Source organism: Furipterus horrens, unplaced genomic scaffold (genome assembly GCF_987537825.1).
Source record: "Furipterus horrens unplaced genomic scaffold, mFurHor1.1.pri manual_scaffold_11, whole genome shotgun sequence".
Taxonomy (NCBI): domain Eukaryota; kingdom Metazoa; phylum Chordata; class Mammalia; order Chiroptera; family Furipteridae; genus Furipterus; species Furipterus horrens.
Genome location: NW_028327181.1, coordinates 74,334,897 through 74,358,269, shown reverse-complemented (window position 1 = coordinate 74,358,269; position 23,373 = coordinate 74,334,897). Strand labels below are relative to the sequence as shown.

The 23,373-nt window shown below is 35.9% G+C and overlaps 1 protein-coding gene and 1 pseudogene across 4 annotated transcripts in view; one reads left to right on the top strand and one right to left on the bottom strand.

Annotated features, from left to right (window-relative positions):
• The window catches only part of MBTD1 (mbt domain containing 1), a 61,255-nt gene that overhangs the window by 31,926 nt on the left and 5,956 nt on the right, over positions 1 to 23,373 (bottom strand). For 2 of the 4 annotated variants that reach the window (XM_090257688.1, XM_090257687.1), the window contains exons 4-7: positions 7,949 to 8,150; positions 3,839 to 3,978; positions 2,432 to 2,546; positions 1,559 to 1,641 (exon numbers count right to left, since the gene is read on the bottom strand). In XM_090257688.1, the coding sequence (XP_090113814.1) occupies positions 1,559 to 1,641; positions 2,432 to 2,546; positions 3,839 to 3,978; positions 7,949 to 8,102 (492 nt within the window). In that variant the 5' untranslated portion in view covers positions 8,103 to 8,150. Of the gene's footprint in view, positions 1 to 1,558; positions 1,642 to 2,431; positions 2,547 to 3,838; positions 3,979 to 7,948; positions 8,151 to 23,373 lie in introns of those variants that run through there. The other 2 variants (XM_090257689.1, XM_090257690.1) reach the window with 2 other exon arrangements.
• Positions 18,232 to 18,814, top strand: LOC149998233 (large ribosomal subunit protein uL6 pseudogene; annotated as a pseudogene).

Genomic DNA, 23,373 nt, shown 5'->3' with positions numbered 1-23,373 from the left:
AATATTTTGACTACTTAAATAAAATAGCTTGACATGGCTTATTAAATTAAAACATAAAAGCAATATTAAAATAAAGATAGTAAAGAAATAAAAGCTATTCAGGAGACAGCAGACAAATGTTCCAGGAATCTAGGATGAAAGACTTAGTATAATTGGGAACTTAATCTAATTCTGAGCTTCTTATACCAGAAAGAACTATCCCAAGAGAGGACAGTTAAAGATTTGCTTAGTAGTTCTTTTTAAACTGCTGTTGCCATGCATTTAATGTATTGCATAAACGTGACACCACTATCAACATTACAGTAAAATAGATCACCTATTTTACATTGAGATAAAGTACACTATATCAAAGATTTCACTTAAGCTGGCTCAGACAGTCAGCATGCCATCAGGAATAAGGGTTTACCACCTGTACTTTCAAGAAAGAAAACTAGCAAATGAATGAACAAACTGTAATTTATATTTCTACCACTAAATTAATATGCTTGGCCTTGATCAAAATCCTGTACTGGCCATGAATGAATAAAAAATCATTTGGATTTCCATAGCAAAAATTCAAACTCAGTTCTGTTTCCATGCTGTTATTTAAAAGTAGAGCCTAACTTAATGTTAAGTATAAACAAAATTTCGTTAATTTTCTGAATTCTCTTTTCTTCTTATACATGGTCAGTAGCAGACAGAACATTTAAATGGAAATTAAACTTGTAGTCAGGTTAAAAAAGCATTGCATATAATTTATCACAGATAACCAAATAAAAAGGAACAGAATCAAAAGGAAAGAATTTATCATCAAATACATTTTAAACATGATTCTGAATTATTTCCGATGATCTGTAACAATCTAATTGCTAAAAAAAAGAAAAAAAATTCTTGCAAAGGGTTTTGTGTATTTATCATATATTTCAGCCCACAATACTATATTACTAATAGTTCTTTCTTTGATTTTCTGATTTTACATTTGGAGACAAAAATAAATCTGGAAGAAAGATCCTTTCCTTTCTGAATCAACAGGTCAAATCACAGATTTAGGTTTACATACATGATAGATGGTTTCTGTTAGGTTGAACTATATGACATTTCCAATGTACAACTATTTTTGATTACAAAGCCAGCAACTTAATGTGAAAATTCGACAAGACTAGTAGTTTTCCTTGTTTAAGATAATTTCAGTGGATTGAGTGTGGGCCTCCGAACCAAAAGGTCGCTGGTTCAATTCCAGTCAGGGCATGTGTCTGGGTTGTGGGCCAGGACCCCAGCTGGGGGCCTGCGAGAGGCCAATCAATCAATGTTTCTCTCCTCTTTCTCCTTCCCTCCCCCTCTGAAAACAAATAAAACCTTAAAGAAAAAAAAAAAAATTCAGATTATAATTTCTTTATACAAAACTTTACTTATAAAACTTACAGAATTTACTTTTAGCTATTGATAAGTATAATAAAAAAAATTTCCATTACAAGGTATAAAATAAAGATTTAAGGACAAAATGCTTAGGTGTTATTGTACCTTCAGATTTAAGCAACGAATAAGCATTTCAATATGAGGTGAGAAATTCCGTACTCACATGTTTAAAGCAGGTAACTGGAGCTGCTATAAAGCTATTGCTATTGATGTAGTTACCCCAGCTGAAACCTTCCATGGAGACTACTGTTGAAATAAAATAAATTTAGATATATTACAGTTCCCAAAAAGGCTATTATTTTAAAATGTAAAATGATATACAGTTAATTTATCACGTTTAGTTTCTTTTTCTGTAAAAGGTTAAAAGAACTCTAAATAAACATGAACTTTGGCATAAATCATATTGGCGAACAAATAGCAGTTTAAGTCTTTTATTTACAACATATGTTTCTCAAAAGTGAAGTGAAGAGATCTCCAGTCACGAGAAGCTGAGAACAGATGTGTTCAGGACAACGAATGTGGCCATGCTGCTTTTGTTTTTATTCCCATGCAGCTTTTACTGTGAACCTTAGCAAGAAGTCTATTCAATATCTACCACCTCACACTAGGGATTTTCATTATCTTACCTCCTACTTACCTCCCTGCCTTTGCACTTCTGTTAAGAATCTCCTAAGAGAAATGGTCCTTTTTCTCTTACAACTCTCTTCTCATCATTCCCTTTGAAGCCTGCTAAATGTCCTATTTCTTTGCCAATTATCCCCACAATGCTCCCTACCATTCAAAGCACAATCAGTACATAAATAAATACTAAACCAGATTGAAAAAACATTAATATAAAGGAGACTGTCACAAACACTGGACCTTGTGAATGCAAATATCCTCCTCTAGAATAATTTCTGAAATAAAAACCATCATCAGGAAGTCTAGTGTGGGGACTAGCAATAAGCTTAGTTAACCAGAATTCAAAATTAAAATGTCATTAAAACAGATGAACCAGTATCAAATATTTCACCTCTATTACATTCACCAATTTTACCTGCTTTAGTCTTTGCTTGATTTTGCAAGGTAGCTTGATACTGAGCATATGCAGCTAGTTTAGCAACTAAAGGTTGTTTCTGAAGAACTTTTGCTTTCTTTGTTGGAGGCTTACCCTAAAACAAGAAGAGTTAAGTAAATAGGATTCTTTTCACCACCCCCACCAACACCAAAAACTAACTTGATTGCACACTACTACTCATTCTGCTTAAGTAAACATTGAGGGTTTAGAAAATTATTAAAGCAGAGGGAACATACAAGGAATTTTAACATGAGAAATGTTTTCTGGAGTTCTGCCACAATGTAGATATCTAATATTGGTAGCAGAGCTGGCATAGACAAAAACAGCAATATGCAAATTAATATGTTAATAAAAAATTACATCCCATAAGATGTTAAAATATAGGCTGTGATGAATACTTGATTCTTTTTTTTACTAGATAAAACCAGTGGTTATTCACTCATGCAGGTTGCCAAGCATTGCTATTTTATATGGTGAGAAAAGATAATTTAACGTTTAAAGAGCAAGTGACTGAGGTTTATACCTTTAGTGCTAACGCAAAAGATCAATGACAAAATGATCATGGGCCAAATTCAGTGACAAACTGCCATCCATTTGGGTACAGACCAATGCTCAGGAACTTTAGGCACTGTCTTTCTGAAATATAGAAATACATCTAAGTGATGTATTTCCTTAATTTGGGGGATTTAAATAACCCTTTCAGTGCTATGTAAGGATCACAATAAGAATGTTAAAGGAGAATAAAAAAAATGTGATCATCAAAGTAAAATAAATTACAAGAATCAGATACGTAATGACGTTAAAAAGTTTATATGCTAAAACAGAAACAACTTAGACAAATGGTCAATTCTCCAGTCATTTTGTAGGTACTGATGTACGTGTAGAGAAAGACGATTTTCCTTCTGTATTTTCAAAAATGTTAGTTGGATTAACCGAATAAATACATTTGGTCAAGGTATCAAATGGGTTGTTATCAAAAGTACAAAGCAAAGATGATAGGAAAATAAAACCAAAGGGTAAATCATATCCCCACAAATGCTGAAAAATCTACCTTGTTATTAACTCAAAAGAAAACGAGGGGAAAAAATGGCTTCAATTTCTGTATATAAAAGTGTATTGTATTTCTAATTATTCAGAAAAAGGTTATTCTTAATGCACTTACACAATTCACTTTATTCTGGATATTATGCCTTGTCTATTTATCATAGCAGTCAATTTTATAGACTGAACAAACACTGGAGCTCACTTATATCTGGAAAATGTGGAGTGTAAAATGGTAACTGACTAATGGGGCAGAGGTGGAGTGCAGTGAATCACAATCAAATGACAGAAAAAACAGTGAAAGCCACAGAATAACAGACATAAAGAATAAGAAGGTTTCTGTACCGTTACCTGAAGTCTGGCCAAAATGCTTGCCTTCTTGGAATTTGACGAATAACTTCTTGAACACGACACGCTACAGAAACGCTTTGTTTTAGAGTAAAAAGCATCTCGCACACCAACCATCCCACACATTTCGCAGGTAGCTAATTAACAAAATAAAAATACTGGTGTCATGATCACATAGTAAAACGAATTTTAACCCTAACAGTTTAATAACTTCCCCAACTATCTAAAAGTTTTAATTAAAAATTTTTCCTTCTAACAAAATTTCTTCTATCTGTCATACAAATGGTAGAAAACCCTATACGAAAGTTAGAGAAGATTAGTTAAGATGCCTTGGTTAGGAGTTCCAGAAGCTTTGTCAGGCTTAAAAAAGGGTCAAGACACAAATATTTAAGTCAGATTCAACTAACATTTCCTTAGTGCTCACGAGGTACCAGGAATGTTCACATACACTATGAGCTGTTTGAAAGGATTATAAACAAAAGATGAAAAGTATAACACAACTGAGGATCAATGCAAAGTGTTGCATAAATCTTTAAAATATTGCAGAACAAGGGTCGCAAGAACTGAAGTTCAAAAAAAGACAAACAGATATATACCCAGGAGTGGGACTGCTTAATTATACGGTAGTTGTATTTTTCATTTTTTGAGGAATAGCCATGCTGTTTTCCATAGAGGCTGCACCAATTTACACTCCCACCAACAGTGCACCAGGGTTTCCTGTTCTCTAGATCCTTGTCAACACCTGTTACCTCTTGTAGTCATTTTTAATAAGTCCCCCGACAGGTGTGAGGTGTTACCTCACTTTTGTTTTGAGCTGTACTTCCTGGTGATTAGTGATGTTGAGCACCTTCTCATGTACCTAGCCGCCATTTGTGTGTCTTCTTTGGGAAAATGTCTATTCAGGTGTGTTGCCCATGTTTAAGTCAGGTTATTTGCTTTTCTGCTACTGAGTTACACAAGTTCTTTATAGATTTTGGATATTAACTCTTTATCAGGTACACAGTTATCTCACTTTCTCCCATTGCCTTTTTAATTTATTGGTTTCTTTGCTGTACAAAATCTCTTTTGTTTGATGTAGTCCCACTGTCTTTTAAGCTTTTGCTCGTGCTTTTGGTGTCTTATCTGAGAAATCATTGCTAAGACCAATATCAAAAGCTTTTTCTCTGTTTTCTTCTAGAAGTTTCATGGTTTCATGTCTTACATTTAAATCTTTAATCCATTTCAAGTTAGTTTTTGTGAGAGGTATAAGAGAGGGGTCCAGTTTCATTCTTTTGCCTGTGGATATCCAATTTTGGCAACACCATTTATTAAAGAGACTACCCTTTCCCCATTGTGTGTTTTTGGTACCCTTGTCAAAAATTAGTTGAATGTAAATTAGTATCTCAAAGAGGTATCTGCCTTCCAATGTTCATTGCAGCATTATTCACAATAGCTAAGATATGGAAACACTCTAAACGTCCTTTGACAAATGAATGAAGAAAATATGATATACATATATATCATCTATATCAAAGAAGTATTATTCATTTAATGAAATATTCAGTCATAAAAAAAAAAAGAAAAGAAGACAATCCTGTCCTTCTGACAACATGGATGAAACTGGAGGGCCTCATGCTAAGTAAGTCAGATAAAGACAAATACTGCGTGGTATCATTTATATGTGGAATCTTAAAAACAAACAAACAAAAAAAACTCTACTCCATAGAATGGTGGCTGCCAAAGATTAGAGAGGGGGAAATAGAGAGAAGTAGGTCAAAGGGACAAAAATTTTAGTTATAAGAAGAATAAACTGTGAGGATCTAATTTACAGCAGGGTAACTATTGTTGGTAACACAGAATTACATACTTGAAAGTTGCTGAGAGTAGAATTTAAGTGTTCACACCATACACACAGAGTCAACTACATGAGGTAATAGATGCGTTAATAATCTTGACTTTGGTAATCATTACACAATATACATATATCATCACACTGTACCCTTTAAATATATACAATTATATTAGTCATTCATTCCTCAATAAAACTGGAGAAAAAATATAAACAGAAGTAAAATTGAAAAAAAACCCCGATAAACTTGAGGGACTTGTAGTTTAATCAGTATTTATAAGTCTATGAAAATTATGGAAAAAAGATAAGGTTCCAGAAGATGAGAGATGAACAAATGATGTCTAAGGGGAGAGAAAAAAAAAAAAAAATCAATGATTTTCTGCTGTAAAAATTGTAGAACAGATTATCATAAAGGTTAGTGATCACCTACGTAAAAAGAATTGTGATCTCAAGGGGTAGTGTATCTTTGCCAAGAATTAATTATACATGTCAAATTAGAATTCCCAGGACTAGGAAGTAACCTCCACTGGGGCAAGGACTTTACTTTGCTCATTTCTGTATCTCTAGTACTTAAAGTCTGGCACACATAAAGCTTTGATAAATCTCATATCCTTTTGTGATAAGATTACGAGATTGATCGGAATGTTGTACCAAACTATGGCAAGATATACGTTAATAGGAGTTAACACATTTGATAAAATCTGTCATGTAGCTTTGTCATTAAGAACTGAAAGATTTAAGCTTAAGTGAGAGATGCTTCACTAGGTGTTAACTGGTTGGATGACCACACCCAGTGGTTCTGATAAAGGAAGTGAAATTTTTTGATATGGTCTGGAGGATTTTGTACAACGTCCTGTGCTGCTCAATATAAAAAAATTAGAATAGGAGCTACCAGGCATTATCATCAAATCTGCAAGTGACATAAAACTGGAAGATTACATGATATAGCACTCAACAGTGTATGACGGAAATAGGAATAAAACATTTTTAAGACAGCCGAATTTAGTAAGTAAAAGGTTCACTGCAGAGCTTTTTATAAAGCCTTACACCTTGGTTAAAAAAAAAACCAAAAAAAACAAAAAAATAACTGTAAAACACAAGACTGGTTTAATTGGTTTATTAGTTCATATGGTAAAAATCAAAGAGTTTTTAGTTATTTGAAAATTCAGTTTTAGTTTCAAAAAAGTTAAAAGCAATTTTGGTGGCATGAATGGAAACACAACATCCTGAAAAAAGGGAGATAAAAGATGGAACCACCTGCTGCCCTGCCCTTCTCACAGCAGGACCAGCCATTTGCCTAAGGTATTTTCCAGGACATGGGCCTTTCAGTCTCAGGCAAATCCGAACAAGTTGTCACCCTATTACAACATAATCTGAAGTATCCGCAGAAGAAAGTGAAGAGGACATCGATGAATTAAATCACTGTGTTATTATAAGAAATGAATGAAGCAACTAGGATTACTCAGTGTGGCCTAGAGACACAGAAGACTATCATCATAACAAAAATTAGAATTATTCTGTGTATCTTTTAAAAGCATCATTAAGATCAAAAGCCAAAAGTTAAAGCAAGGATAGTTTTGGTCCAATATAAAGAATATTCTTCTAATTAGAGATATCTGATCACTAGAAGTGTTAAAACAGAAAACTTATAAGGAATTGCTACAGAGGGAAGGTCTCTTTCAAGAAAATCTATTAAGTCTATTATCCTACACACTTTCAATTACACAGGGTTTTTTTAGAGACTTTACTTATTTATTTTTAGAGAGAGAGAAAGGGAGAAAGAGAGGGAGGGAGAAAAATACTGATGTGTGAGAGAAACATCAATTGGTTGCCTCTGACACTCCCTGAACCAGGGACCTGACCCTCAACCCAGGCATGTGCCCTGACCAGGTATCAAACCAGCAACCTTTTGGTTTGCACGCTGATGTCCAATCCACTGAACCACACTGGTCAGAGTCAATTACCTAAGGTTTTATTATCTAATTACAAAATTTAAGTCCACATTAAGTTTCTGAACAGCCTTCTGTTTTCACTTTATTTCCTTTCCACCAGAAAGTGGTGGGTAGGCAAAATTAAACACAAACCCAGTGAGCTACTCTAGAACTATAAGCTTTTTCAAAGTGCACTACAAAAGTGTCCTCTATTGAGGATAAAAAAAATAAAATAAAAATGCTAAGGAAGGGAAATGACAAAAGAAATGGAATCAAAACATACCCTTAAACATAAAGTTGTAAACAGGTGAAGGCTGTTCACCTGAAGGCTGAGCTATTTATACTCACCCATGCCAGATTTGCCATCTGGGTATGTGTAGACTTGTCCATTGTTTTTGATAATTGGGAGATTAGAAGGTAAAGGAGCAACTTCTTCTTCACTCTCCTCAGAGCTGGAGCTGCTACTTGTGTCCTCACTGCAGCTATCATAACCGTCAAACATCCCGAATGAGTCTCTTCTTTTCCTTTCGGATCGTGAAGAATGTTCAATCTTAAAAGTAGAAGAAATTAATAATACATGACACAGCCCTCATATATATACCCCCTAAAAAACCTTAGTTCAAATTTTGGTAAGTCAGCTTGAAAAATGAAAACCTAACCCTGAGAAATGGTAATTTTATTTTATAATGAAAAGCTATTAAATGTGTACGTCAAAATGGAGTCCTCTACTTCTCTGAGGCATAAATTTATAAGCTACAATGTTAGCTAACAAGAATAACAATAATGATGGCAAGAATATTGACTGAGTCATAAGATCATCCTGTAATTCAAGTTTTGCCATAAACTAGGTGTGTCAGTTCTCTATAAAAGAGATTAGATCAGATGATTAAAAAAACTGTGCTGAAATACATTTAACAGATGATTTCTTAATTTGACTTTCATCTCTAAAACTGCAAATGTCTAGAGCAGCAATTTTCAACTGGTATGCCACAATAAGTTTTAAAACATGCAATACCGGTTTCATCAGGGGCACTGACTTCTTTTCCCTTAGATTGTTCAACAAAAAATTGACAACAGCCAACACAATAATATCTGTCCAGTGTGAATGCCCTAACTTGAACCATAAATATGCAGGTGATAAAACAGAATTGCATCTTATTGATCATGTTGTAATAATAAGGTTGCATCTGATGGGTTAATTCCTGGTGCCAGAAATCCTTATATATACAAGTGCACTCGATTTTTTAAAAAGTCATTTCGGAGCAAAAAAGGGTAATTACGTTTTTTTGACAAGCCAATAAAAATCATACCTATTTTGTTTTGTCAGATTGGCAAAAACATAATGTATTTTCTGGTGTGCTTTAGCATTTTAGTAATTAATTTTTTAAAACTATATTTTATTATGTTGTTACAGTAGTTCCAATTTATTTCCCCTTTGTTCCCCTCTGCCCAGTGCCTCCCTTCCCTCCAGCAATCCCACCCTTCTTAGTTCATGTCCATTGGTCGTGCATATAAATTCTTTGGCTTCATCCTTTTCTATATTATTTTTTCTCCTAAATAGTTATTAAAATTAATTAGTTAATTAATTAATTAATTTTATTTTTAGAGAGAAGGGGAAGTAGAAAGAGAGGGAGAGAAACATCACTGTGTGGTTGTCTCTCACTTGCGCCCCCAACCTAGTCATGTGCCCTGACTGGGAATCGAATCAGTCCTATATTACTCTTAACGTCCCCCTGTCTATTTTGTACCAATCGATTATGCTTCTTAATCCCTGCACCATATCCCCATTTCTCCCCCGCCCCCCTCCCAGCTGATAACCCTCCAAATGATTCCTGTACCTATGATTCTATTCCTATTCTGGTTTGCCTAGCTGGATTTTATGTTTTAGATTCAGATGTTGACAGTTGCGAGTTTGCCGTCATTTTTTTCAATTCTTGCTTCCTCATTCTGCACTGGTTGACTGTTTATTTCTTCCTTATGTTCCAAATCATTGATTTGAACCCCAGTTTCCTTCCCTTCACCATTGGTTTTGTGTGGATTTTCCTTCGTTTCACTGAGCATATCCTTCACTTCTTCTCTTATGCGTTTGCCATACTCAAGTATATCTGTCAAGCCTGTGAGCATCTTTATCACCAGTGTTTTGAATTCTGCATCTGTTAGGTTGTCTACCTCTTCATCCATTAGGTTGGCTATCTCCTTGTTGCTTAGTTCTCCCACTAGAACCTTGATCCGTTCCCCCTTATGGGCCATACTTCTCTGTCTCCTCATTCTGACAGGCTCCTGTGTTTGTCTGCCTCGGTGTATTAGGTAGAGCTGTTGCTCCTGTTATGCTGTAAGGGGCAGACCCTTAGGGATTTGTCAGTACAGGGTGACCTGTTTCACCACGTTGTGGCACTGTATATGGGGGAGGGGTCTGAGAGGGAACAATGCTGCTTGCCCAGCATTCGCCCCTTTTCCAGGCACCTCTCCCACTTCTGTATGGGACTGGTGCCTTTCTAGCTGCTGACTTGGCCGTCGTTCCCAGAGTGGGTGGTCTGTAGATGTTCTTAGACTGTGGGGGCCCTTTAAACAAGTGGGTTCTGCTGAGACCTGCAGTTTCTGTCTCCACCCCAATTCCCACTGGTCTGCAGTCAGAAGCAATGAGGCCCGATTTTCCCCAGTGCTGGGACCGTGAGCTGCGAGGTCCGGTGAGGAACTGGGAACGCTCCCCAGGCATCCCTCCTGACATAAGGGAAGAAGTGAAGGATATGCTCAGTGAAACGAAGGAAAATCCACACAAAACCAATGGTGAAGGGAAGGAAACTGGGGTTCAAATCAATGATTTGGAACATAAGGAAGAAAATAACAGTCAACCAGTGCAGAGTGAGGAAGAATTGAAAAAAATGAGAAAAACTTCCCAAATTTTGTGAAGGAGATGGACATACAGGTTCGGGAAGCACGGAGGGTCCCGGGTGAGCTGGACCCAGAGGGGACCACGCCAGGATGCATCATGACTGAGATGCCAATGGTGAAAGATAAAGACAGAGTCCTGGGAGCAGCAAGAGAGAGGCGGAGAGTTGCCTATAGGGGGGTGCCCATAGGACTATCAACTTATTTCTCAGAGGACACTTTGCAGGCAGGAAGGGACTGGCAAACAGTATTCAATGTGTTGAAAGGCGACCTGCAACCAGCATTACTCTATCCAACAAAGCTATCATTTGGAATGGAAGGGCAGATGAAGTGCTTCCCAGACAAGGTGAAGCTAAAGGAGTTCATCATCACCAAGCCATTATTATATGAAATGTCAAAGGGACTTACTTAAGAAAAAGAAGATCAAAACTATGAACACTAAAATAACAGCAAACTCACAACTACCAACAACTGAATCTAAAAAATAAAAACAAAATCCAACCAAGCAAACCAGAATAGGAACAGAATCATAGGTATGGGGCTCATTTGGAGGGTTATCAGCTGGGATGGGGGAGGGGGAGAAATAGGGAATGGTGCAGGGACTAAGAAGCATAATCGGTTGGTACAAAGTAAACAGGGGGATGTTAAGAATAATATAGGAAAGAGTGAAACCAAAGAACTTATATTCATGAGCCACAGACATGAACTAAGGGGGGTGGGACTCCTAGAGGGAAGGGGGCTACTGAGCAGAGGGGAGCAAAGGGGAAAAAATAGGAACATCTGTAACAACATAATCAATAAAATATACTTAAAAAAATGAAATCAATTCTTCAGAGATATAAGAATAGGATACCATCAGTGAACAAATTAGACCCTGCAATTTAAAAATAGGAGAGGCAAAATAATAAATTCAACAAATGAATAGTAAAATCAAGGAAATCCTTTAAAAAAAAGCAAGTGTATTTGTGTATCCATGAGACAAAAAAGCCATATAATTAAAAGACAGAATTAAATCGAAAAGACCCAAAATCCAAAGAATAGAGATACTGAAGAAAGACAAGCAGATGGGGGTAAGTTACATAAAGGAAGAAAAAACAAAAAATCCAGGATGAAGACAGTTTCCATATTGAGACTATGGAAGCCCAGCTTAATGATTTAAAATCTATACCATGGTGCATCATGATAAAAATTACAGAACTGTGACAGTAAAGATACTAAAAAGCTTCAAGAAAAACACTATGCCACGTATAAAGAGAAGGGAACTGGGAAATCAGTGGACTTCTCAAGGGCAAGATTAATAAAAGTAACGTCTTTAAACTTCTACAGGAAAAAAAATCTTATCAGAAAATTTATACTCAAAGCTCCAAGCGAAAAATCAATGGCATAAATGAAAGCAAAAGCTGGATCTTTGAGATGAGCAGTAGAATGATAAACCTTGAGTCAGAGATTAAGAGAGACAAACTTTCCATTATCATGAATCAGTGGTGACATCACTAGGTTCTACATATATTAAAAAGATGGTAAGAATATTAGTAACAAACTTATGCTAATAAATTTGATAACTTAGATGAAATGGACAAATTTCTTAAAAGACACAAACCAAACCTCACTCGTAAAAAAATAGACTACCTGAGTAGGTAAGAAACCATATTTGTTAATACCTTACACAAATTATTTGTAATACTGCCACACAGATTTCCTCCCCAGTCCTAAAATAAAAATTTCATTCTGTGTTCATTTGAGGTTTTCACATGATTAGATTCAGGTTGCACATCCCCAGATGAAATACTATGCAACTGATGCTCTTTCTCAGGTAACAAAACCAGATTACATGATGTTCATCTGCATCTTATTGGTGACGTTAAGTTTAAAGACTTGGTGTAGGTGTGGTCTGGTTCTCCTTTTTATTTTCCTTCTTCTAATAAGGAATATATGGGGAGACATTTAAAGACTATGCAAATATTTAGCTCATCGAAAATTCCACCCAAGTTTTTGCAATGATGATTCTTGCCCAATCTTTCACTATGATTTTCCAAACCCAGAATTCTTTCCATATTCATCAGTTGGCAATCTTCTGTAAGAAAGATTCTTCTTTTTTCTATGTGGGTGCTAATTTACTGATTCCTACTTTTCAGTGTCTATAATTCATTATTGCCTTGAATTATTTCAGGGCTCAAATTGTCCGAAATTTGGTCAGTGGGAGCCCCATCAAGCTGACTCTTGTGTCATTGTGACATGTCTCTATTATTATTTTTTAAAGCAATTTCTTACTTTCTAATATAAAATGTGGTCCAGGCTTATACTCATTTTTCTGTTCTGGCCCTAGAATCAGTCATTTCTCCCAAGAGCCTTGGTTTCTTTTAGTGGGGAATGATATTAGGATTAAAGATCTAGTCCTGGCTGGATAGCTCAGTTGGTTAGAACATCCTTCAGATACCCCAAGGTTGGGGTTTGATTCCTGGTCAAGGCACATACAAGCAGCAACCAATGAATACATAAATAAGTGGAACAACAAACAAATAGATGTTTCTCTCTCTTTCTCTATAAATAAAAATAAACATCTAGGCAAGTCGTGTGCTCAAATTTATTCAGAGGTGTGCAAAATAGCTGCATATGATTTTTTCAATTTCCTCTGTATCCAGTTATTTTCCCCTTGCCACTTATTTTGTATATTCGTGCTCTCTTCTCCCTTGATTAAACTAGCTCATTTGTGAAATTTTCCCCAAAGGACTGAATCATCATTTTAATATATAGCTTTTCTGTTCTTTAACTCATTAATTTTATTATTTCCTTTTAATTTTATTATGCTAAGTAACCAGATTAGGTTCAAGATGGAGTTGCTCATGATAAGTCACACATCAGCAAACACAAACTTAGTAACTTAAGTTTCTATGCTCAAGTCTCTTACAAAAGGCAGACCAAGGTCAACCTATCACTTATCTGCTCAGCACAAGTTACCTGACCCAGCTCTAAGATTTCCCTTTGCTCTATTAAGGGAAGGAATACTTACTTTAACCAATCAGCAAATGCCCAGTTTAACTTCCTTGTTCCTGGCTCAGTTTGGTCTATTAACATCTATCTTTGGAGCTCTTTTCTGAAAGACTGGATGCTGAGCAATTTATTAGTTGCTGAATAAAGCCAGTAAGATCTTTATAACTTACTCAGTTAAACTTTGTTTAAAATTAAACAGATGTTTAAGACTATAAATTTTCCTCTGCTCACTGCTTTTAATGTATTCCAAAAGTGCTGATATGTAGTATTTCATTATCATTTTTTAGAAACTCTGCAATTTGTTTGCATTTCCCTTTTACCCAAGAATTGCTTTTGCTTTTTACTTATATTTTATTTTATTTTGTGAACAAAAAGCACTCAACACCAGCAGGCCCTGTGTTTTCAAGCCCCATTTGGCATCCTGAGGCAGCTGTCATCGTAATTTGTTCTTTTTTTAAATTGAGGCAGAATTTTTAATACATTATCAAGATACAGAACTTTCCTGTCACTCTAAGAAAGCTACCTCATGATCTTCCCCAGGCTATCCCTTTCCTCTCCCTAGAAGAGTTCTAGCACCATTGGTTAATTTTGTACATATTTAAGATTTCACATATATGAGAGAAAATTGTATTAGCATTTTTGTATCTATTTTACTCAATAGTGTTTTTGAGATGTAGCCATGTTATTGCATGTATAAATGATTTATCAGTTTTTACTGCTGTATTATATTGTACTTCATCAAGATATTTGTTTATCCACTCCACTTGGATCTGACTACAATGAAAAAGTTGCTATGAACATTCTGATATAGTACGTGCTCACTTATCGTTGCTGATAGGTTTTTGGAACCTGGGACTTAAAGTGAAACTATGTATAACAAAACTAGTTTTACCATAGGCTAATTGATATAAACAAGATTTAAATTCCTGTGGCTTATTTCTGGTCACAAAAACATCACCAAACTTCTAAATAAAGACCCAAACACTTTAAATATTAAACACTAAAATAAATGTGAGCTATACATATATTAATGAAAGATTAATTTCCGACCCACTTATTCTAGTTCTAGGTGGAGGGTGTCTGGAGTCCATCCCAGCAGCTGCAGTGCACAAGGTGGGAACCAAGCCAGGAACCAAGCCACGACAGGACACCCTTCTGTCACAGGGCACAACCACTCACTCCTACTCCCACTGTAACTATTTAGGCATGCCAATTCATCTAGCGTGAATGTGCAAATTTAGCAGGGAATCAGTTTTTTTCCTCATCAATGTTACAACTAAACAATGTTGAACAAAACATGTCATTCAAGTACAAGGGTTTCTAAGTTATAATAGGAGGTCTTGAAACTTCAAGGTGGAAGTGTCCTTTTGCTTTTTGTTTTGTGTATGGGACCTACTGATGTTTTCCTAATATATGAACAATTTTTGAGAATACTTGTGTTTGAAAGAGAATATTCTTTATTATTATAGTGGTGGATATACTTGAAGATCTGCCTTATTATATTGTTTAGATCTTGTATCCTAATTTTTTGTCCACTACACCTACCTTGCACTGTGAAAGTTTCCTACTTTTTAGTGATTCCTTTTACTACTTGCATTTCTCACAGTTTCTGCTTTATACAAGATGGCTGCTGATTCATTTGGTATATATTTATAATTGTCAGCTTTGTTGTGAACTGTCCTCCTTTGTCTTGTTCAATGCTTTCTGGTTTTCTACTTTGGTTATCAGTGTTACCACTGTTTTTTTTATTATTTCTACTTGCCTGGTATAAATTTATCCGTCCTTTTATTTTTAGTTTTAAGGGCCTTTTATATGTAATAAAGTTGGGTTTTGATTTTTGAGCCAACCTGAAAGTTTTTTCTTTTAATTGGTGAGACAATCCTCATTGACGTGACCAGTATGTCTGATTTCAATTCTGTCATATTAGTTATAATTACTATATGCATTATACAGTATTTATCATGTGACTTTTCCCCCACTTTATGAAAAACAAAAACAAAAACAAAAAACAACTTTGCATTTAAAAAATTTCTTTCAGTATTTGGAAGGTATGTATTTTTCCCTAGTGCTTCTCTTTGAATTGATACAGGCATACTTTGGAGATACTGTGGTTTGATTCCAGACCATCACAATAACACAAATATTGCAATGAAGTGAGTCACATAAACTTTTTGGTTTCCCAGTACATTAAGTTTTGTTTACACTATACTTTGGCGTATTAAGTGTGCAACATTATGTCTAAAACACAATGTACATACCTTAATTAAAGGTACTTTATTGTTAAACAATGCTAACCATCATCTGAGCCTTCAGCTAGTCATAATCTTTTTGCAGGTGGAAGGTCCTGTCTTAATATTGATGGCTGCTAAGATATCAGGGTGGTGGTTGCTGAAGGCTGTGGAGGCTGTAGCAGTTTCTTAAAATAAGACAATGATGAAGTCTGCTACATCCACTGACTTCCTTTAATGAACATTCTCTGTAGTATGCGATGCTATCTGATAGCATTTACCCATAGAACGTCTCTGAAAATTGGAGTCAGCCCTCAAACCTTACTGCTGCTTTAATAACTAAGTTTACGCAATATTCTAAATCCTTTGTTGTCATTTCAACACTCTTTAAAAATTATTGTTATTATCCTATTATAGCTGTCCCACTTTTTCCCCTTTTGCTCTCCTCTGTCCAGCCCACCACCTGCTCCCACAGTCAATCCCCACACCAAGTCCATGGGTCATTCATACATGTTCTTTGACTAGTCCTTTCCCCTTTCCACCATTATCCCCCTCTTCTCTCCCCGCTGTCCGTCTGTTCCACATTTCCATGTCTCTGGTTCTATTTTGCTCATTAGTTTATTTTATTCATTAGATTCCTCTTATAAGTGAGATCACATGGTATTTGTCTTTTACCAACTGGCTTATTTCACTTAGTATAATAATCTGCAGTTTCATCCATGCTGTCACAAAAGGTAGGAATTCCTTCTTTCTGCTACATAGTATTTCACTGTGTAAATGTACCAGTTTTTTGATCTACTCATCCTCTGATGAGCACTTAAGCTGCTTCCAAATCTTGGCAATTGTGAAGTGTTGCTATGAACATAGGGTTGCATATATTATTTTGAATTGGTGTTTCAGAATTCTTAGGGTATATTCCCAACAGTGGAATTGCTGGGTCAAAAGGCAGTTCCATTCTTTGAGGAGTTTCCATACTGTTTTTCCATAGTGGCTGCACCAGTCTGCACTCCCACCAATAGTGCACTAGGGTTCCCTTTTCTCTGCATCCTCGCCAGCCCTTGTTGTTGATTTATTAATGATAGTAATTCTGACAGGCATGAGGTGATATCTCATTGTGGTTTTAATTTGATTTTTCTGATGGATAGTGATGTTGAGCATCTTTTTCATATGTGTATGGGCCCTCCATATATCCTCCTTCAAAATTCTTCACAGAATCTTTGCCAGGAATGGATTCCCTCTCAAGAAACCAGTTTCTCTGGAGCAACTCCTCATCCTCTCAGGTTTCATTGCAGCAATTCAGCCACATCTTTAGGCTCCACTTCTAATTCTACTTCTCTTGTTATTTCCACAATATCCTCTACTGAAATCTTGAACCCATCAAAGTCATCCATTTGAATTGAATTTAACGTCTTCTAAACTCCCGTTAATTTTTTTTTTTTTTACCTCTCCCCATGAAACACACGTTTATATTAGATCTAGAATGGTGAATTCTTCCAATTGGGTTTTCAATTTACATTGCCCAAATCTATCAGAGGAATCACAACCTATGGCACCTAGTGCTTTATGAAATGTATTTTTAAATAATAAGACTTGAAAGTCAATTACTCCTTGATCCACAGACTACAGAACGGATGGTGTGTTAGCAGGCATGAAAACATTCCCCTTGTTGTATTTCTCCATCAGAGCTCTTGGGCGACCAATTGCAATTGTCAACAAGCAGTAACATTTTGAAAGGAATCTTTTTTCTTATTCTTCTGAGCAGTACATCTCAACAGTTGGTTTAAAATATTCAGTAAGCCATGTTGTTAACATATATGGTGTCATCCAGGCTTTGTTGTTATGTTTATAGAGTACAGGTCGAATAGATTTAGCATAATTCTAAGAGACCTATGACTTAGGAAATGGTAAATGAGCATTGGCTCCTAAAGTCACCAGCTGCATTAGCCCCTAACAAGAGTCAGCCTGTCCTTTGAAGCCAGGCATTGACTTCAATTAGGTTTGCTGTCTTGTATGGGCATAGTTCCTGGTACTCCAAAAACAATTACAACAGTAATGTTAGATAACCGATCATCGATCAACACAACAAATATAATAATAAAAAAGCTTGAAATATTAAGAGAATTACCAAAATGAGACAGAGACACGAAATGGGCAAATGCTGTTGATAAAATGGTGCTAATAAGCTCGCTCAGAGCAGGGTTGCTACAAACCTTTAACAAAGCATAATTAAGCAAAGCGCAATAAAATGAAGTATGCCTGTATCTTTTACAGTACACCAGGTTATCTTTTTGTTACCTAAACTTTTGTCTTTTAGTTTCAGATGATACCTCTGAATCATTCCTAAAAGCTGAACTATACTCATTAATCTTATTCTAGTTTTTCCTTTTCCTTCCCTTTCCCCTCAGCTAATTTTTAGCTGCATTCTTTTTCAGGACATGTAACAATTAGGCACTATTCTACTTATGTTCCTACTCTTGATTTTAATCTTAGTTCAAAAAGATAAATAAAACTTTTTTTTTTGCTGCATCTACTGTGAGAATGAAGACCATTCTGAGCAGTCTGTCAACATTCTAGAAAATGATGCAGTTATTGTGAAGGGCCCAAGAGGCACCCTGCGGAGTGACTTCAATCACACTGATGTAGAACTTAGTTTCCTTTGAAAGAAAAAGAGGCTAGGGGTTGACAAATGGTGGAGAAATAGAAAGGAACTCTCTACCTTTGGCACTACCTGCAGCCATGTACAGAACGTAATTCAGGGTGTTACACTGGGCTACAGTTACAAGCTGAGGTATGTGTACGGTCACTTCCCCATCAATGTGGATATTCAGGAGAACGGTTCTCATGTTGAAATTTGAAATTTCTTGGGCAAAAGAAAAAAATATGTCTGCAGAGTTCACGTGAGGTCACATGTTGCTTGTTCAGTATCTCAAATCCAGAAAGATAAGTTAATGCTTGAAAGAAACGACGCTGAACTTGTATAAAATTCCGCTGCTTTGATTCAACAAGCTGCAACAGTTAAAAACAAGGATATCAAAAAATGTTTTTGGATGGTATCTGTTTCTGAAAAAGGAACAGTTCAGCAGGCTGATGAGTAAGATCCAAGTTGTCCAGCTATAGAAACAGCATGATGCCATATGATTCCCCACTTATTTTGGGGGAAAAAAGATAAAATATTCACCATCACAGTCTTTTTGCAGAACATTTCCCAAACATCTCTCCCTGATGAAGCTCAGCTCTTGCATTTCCTCATGAAGGCCTAGTGAGTACAATATTTTCTGAGTTCTTGGCATGTTCAAGATTGTTTCCCTACAGTCTTGACACTTGAAAGGACAGCTGACTGAATATAAAATCATTTGTTAGCATTTTCTTTCCTCATGCTGCTCTACTGTTGTCTTGCTCTGTATATTGCTTTTGAGAAATCTGGTAGTAGTCCAATTGCCCTTTTAAGTCACTTCATCTTTTTGCCTGGAGTCCTTGGGAATTTGTATTTTTAAATATTTATTAAGACATATCCTAGATTCTGATTTACGCTTTTGATGTACAGATTTAAATCTTTTATTTCCAAGGTTTTCTTGGGTGATAGTGTCAAATGTTATATATTTTTTTTCTTGAAGGACAATAATTGTACACATTAGACTTTTTGGATCCAAGTTAAAAAAAGAAATCTCATTTTCTGGATTGCTTTCCTGCTTTTCTTCAATATTTATTATATTCATATTTGAATATATTGTTCAGTGGGAACCTTGTAACTTAGTCTTCATTCCTGATGATTTTGTTTTATCCTTCTTTTTTCTGAGTTTGATCCACTTTACCTTTATTTCTTCCTGTTTTTTTGTTCTCCTCCATACTAATTTTATATTTCTGATTCAAGGTTCTTTTTTCCTCCATCAGCCGAAAATGCTTGTTTTCTTCTTAAAGCAGTTCTGTATGGATGTGGTCCACTCTTTTCTCTTTCAAGTTTCTTGTCTTTTTTTCCCCTGAAGCATTATTAACTTTTTCCCCTCTTCTTTCTTTCTCTTCACTGCCATTTCTCCAAGTCTCCATGTCTTCACTCTTTATCTATGAAGCAGTGCTTATAATTTAAAGCTACCAATTCTGGTAGTTTACTTTCAAGCTCTTCTCTGTGCTTAGAGCTGAGAACTATCAACTTTTAAATCTGTACTCAGTACAGATTCCAGCTTAGTGCTGGAATTTTCTTTTAGAAGTGGTATTCTGTGCTTCATCTAAGTCTCTCATGACCCTCAACTGTTTTCAGTGAACCTGTTAAGCCTTCCTTCTCCCACTCTCCATATCCACAGGAATGAGGAGAAGGAACTCTTAGAATCCGATTTATTTCTCTAATTCTAGGTAATTTGAAGGTTGTGACCATCTGTTTCTTAGTAACGCTGAAGGCATGGGTACTGTGTGATTTATATGGGCCTTTTGCTGGTTTTATAGGTTTATAGGAAGGTGGGTGGGAAAACTGGATCAGGCCAGACCTGGAAGTCTACACATGCATATTTAAATATTATATAAATATATATTATCTTAGAAATACTGCCTTTTGTCACTTTCTGAAACACTTCACCTGTGATTAGATTTATTTTTGTATCATCTACACAGTTTTCCAGAGTAAGTCTTCTTCATTTACATCTAATTTGGCTCAGAATTTGCCCTATAGGAGTTTATCTGTAAATTTCATAATAACCTCTGTTAGGCACAGTCTAAGCACTTAATGTGTAGTGATGTATTTTATCCTTACAAGTATTATTATTCCCATTTTATAGATGAGGAAGCAGAGGCTCTAAAAGGGTAGGCAACTTGCCCAAGGTCATATAGCTAAAATGAACACTGGCAATATGAGTCAAAGGAATAATCTTAAATATGGGTTAAATTTTAACTGTTTTTCTCTCTTTTTTCTTAATTATGGTTGTGTTAGCTAGTTTCTGCAAGCTTGGAGACGAAGTATCAAATACAACTGCTTTAGGTAATATGCCTTTTGAACACTTTGCTCTTCACAAAACGGAAAAGGTCACGTTAGGCAACTAAGGCTTTGATATAAGGTGTTGAAAGGACTGTAGGTGGGGGGACATCACCTAACATTTTGGCATTTATGGTAACTAACTCTTCATCCATCACAAAGGAAGCCAGAGATCGAAAATTCATACACTGAGTAATATAAACCTAATATTTAGAATAATGGAGATAGACACTAGATAAAAAAGCTAGAAGAATTGAAAGTATAATAGTTGTCTCAAGAGAACTGAAGTGGGAAAAGCACTGCTGCAAGGGAGACTTTTATTAGCAGTACTTTTATCATCGTTTAACACTGTACTACTAAATGCATGCCTTTTGTATAACATAGTTATTTTAATGAAATATAAATTATCTTAAAAATTCTTTAAACTGGTAACAATTCAGAGATTGATGATATCTGGCACTGGCAAACTGATGTAGGAAGGCAAATTATGCCATCTTTTTGGAACGCAATTTGACATTACTTACAAAAACTAAAAAAAAAGGTATGTATTTTGACCATGTAATTCCACTTTTAGAAATCTGTCCTTCAAAGATACTCATACTGCACGAGAATCTATGTGGACCCCTGGCGACTGTGGCTTAGTGGTTTGGGCTCTAGCCTGCGAACCAAAAGGCCCCTAGTTCAATTCCTGGTCAGGGCATATGCGTGGGTTGTGGGCCGGGTCCCTGGTGGGGGGCATGCAAGAGGCAACCAATAGATGTATCTTTCCCTTTCTCTCTTCTTCCCCCCTCTCTAAAAATAAATTAAAAAAAAAAAAAAAAAGGAATCTACGTGGAAGGGTTTCTTGCAGCAATAATGTAATAGTTAAAAACTGGAGGTACTCTAACCATCAGCAGGAGAATGCTTAGCAAAAGGTAAAATATTGAGTGAAAATACAAATTGTAAAATATGAATAACAGGACTCACTTTTTTATTAAAAGAAATAATATATGCTGGTGTATGCACAGATTAATATACCTGTCCATGTCTGTTTATATATGCATTTAGGAAGATCCTAGGAGGAACAGATAAACTCTTAACAGGGTGAGGATGGACGGTAGAATGATTTAAACTTCTCTATATGTTTAATTTTCTTTTTTTAAACAGCAAATGTATAATACTTCTGTAATGAAAAATAAAAAAAGAGGCTTTTATAGTGGCAAAATATAAGGAGTCACAAATCAACATAATTTCATCACCTTGATGATCCTTCCTCCCTATAAAATCTATGAAGTAATTAAAATGTACAGCCATTAACTTGTTGGTGTACTCAACCAAAAGTTCCAACAGAAGTATAGACTTTTCGCCTTGGCCAGTGTGGTGCAATTGGTTGAGTGAAGTCCCGTAAACTGAAAGGCCATGATTTCTATCCCCATTCAGGGCACATAGCTAGGTTGCAGGTTCGATTCCCAGTCCCGGCGTGTACAAGACGCAACCAATGTTTCTTTCCCTGACCCCTGTCCCTTCCCCTCTCTCTAAAATCAATAAGCACATCCTTAGGACCTGATTAAGACACTTCTCCAAGGAGGACATATAGATGGCCTATAGACATCTGAAAAAATGCCCAACATCACTATCCGTCAGAGATGCAAATTAAAACCACAATGAGATATTACCTCACATCTGTCAGACTGGCTATCGTTAATAAATCAACAAACAAGTGCTGGTGAAAAGGGAACCCTAGTGCACTGTTGGTGGGAGTGCACACTGTTGCAGCCGCTGTGGAAAACAGTATGGAATCTCTTCAAAAAATGAAAAATAGAACTGACTTTTGACCCAGCAATTCCACTGCTGGGAATATACCCAAAACACCAATTCTAAAGAACCTATGCACCCCTACGTTCACAGCAGTACTATTTTCAATAGCCAAATTCTAGAAACGGCCTAAGTGCCCATCAGTAGATGAGTGATCAAAAAACTGTGGTACCTTTACACAATGGAATATTACGTAGCAATTAAAAAAAAAGAAAGGAAAATTTCTTACCTTTTGTGACAGCATGGATGGAACTGGAGAATTATGTTAAGTGAAATAAGCCAGTGGGTGAAAGACAAATACCATATGATCTTACTTTTAAGTGGAATGTAATGAACAAAATGAACTAACGAACGAAATAGAATCAGAGGCATAGAAACATGGAACAGACTACGAGCTGCAAGAGGGGAAGGGGAGGCTGGGACTGGTTAAGAGAAGGGAAAGGGATTTTCGTCAAAGAAGATACATGCATGACTCACGGACGTGGACAACAATGTGGGGAGTGACTGTTGGAGTGGGGGGGCTGGTAGGGAGGGCAAAGGGGAAAAATTCACACCACTGTAATAGCACAAACAATAAAATATATGTTTTTAAAAGCATGTTCTTGGGTAAGGATTAAAAGATAGTAAAAAATTATACACAAATAAATGCTAACACATATAAATATGTGGCCAAGTAGTAACAGTGTAATTTTGATATGAATAAACTCATCAAAAGTTAACAATTCTCCATTATCCAAACCTATAGGGTGACACACATAATTTTCAAAGGTTTATATTTAGTCACAAAATATAAGTTTTCAAAATTCTTAAATTTGAAAGTTGTGAACTTACACAATTCGAAATAAAAATTAACAAATACACTATGATGACCAGACTCAGTAGGCACTGAAGAGCTATTTTGGCTCTTACTG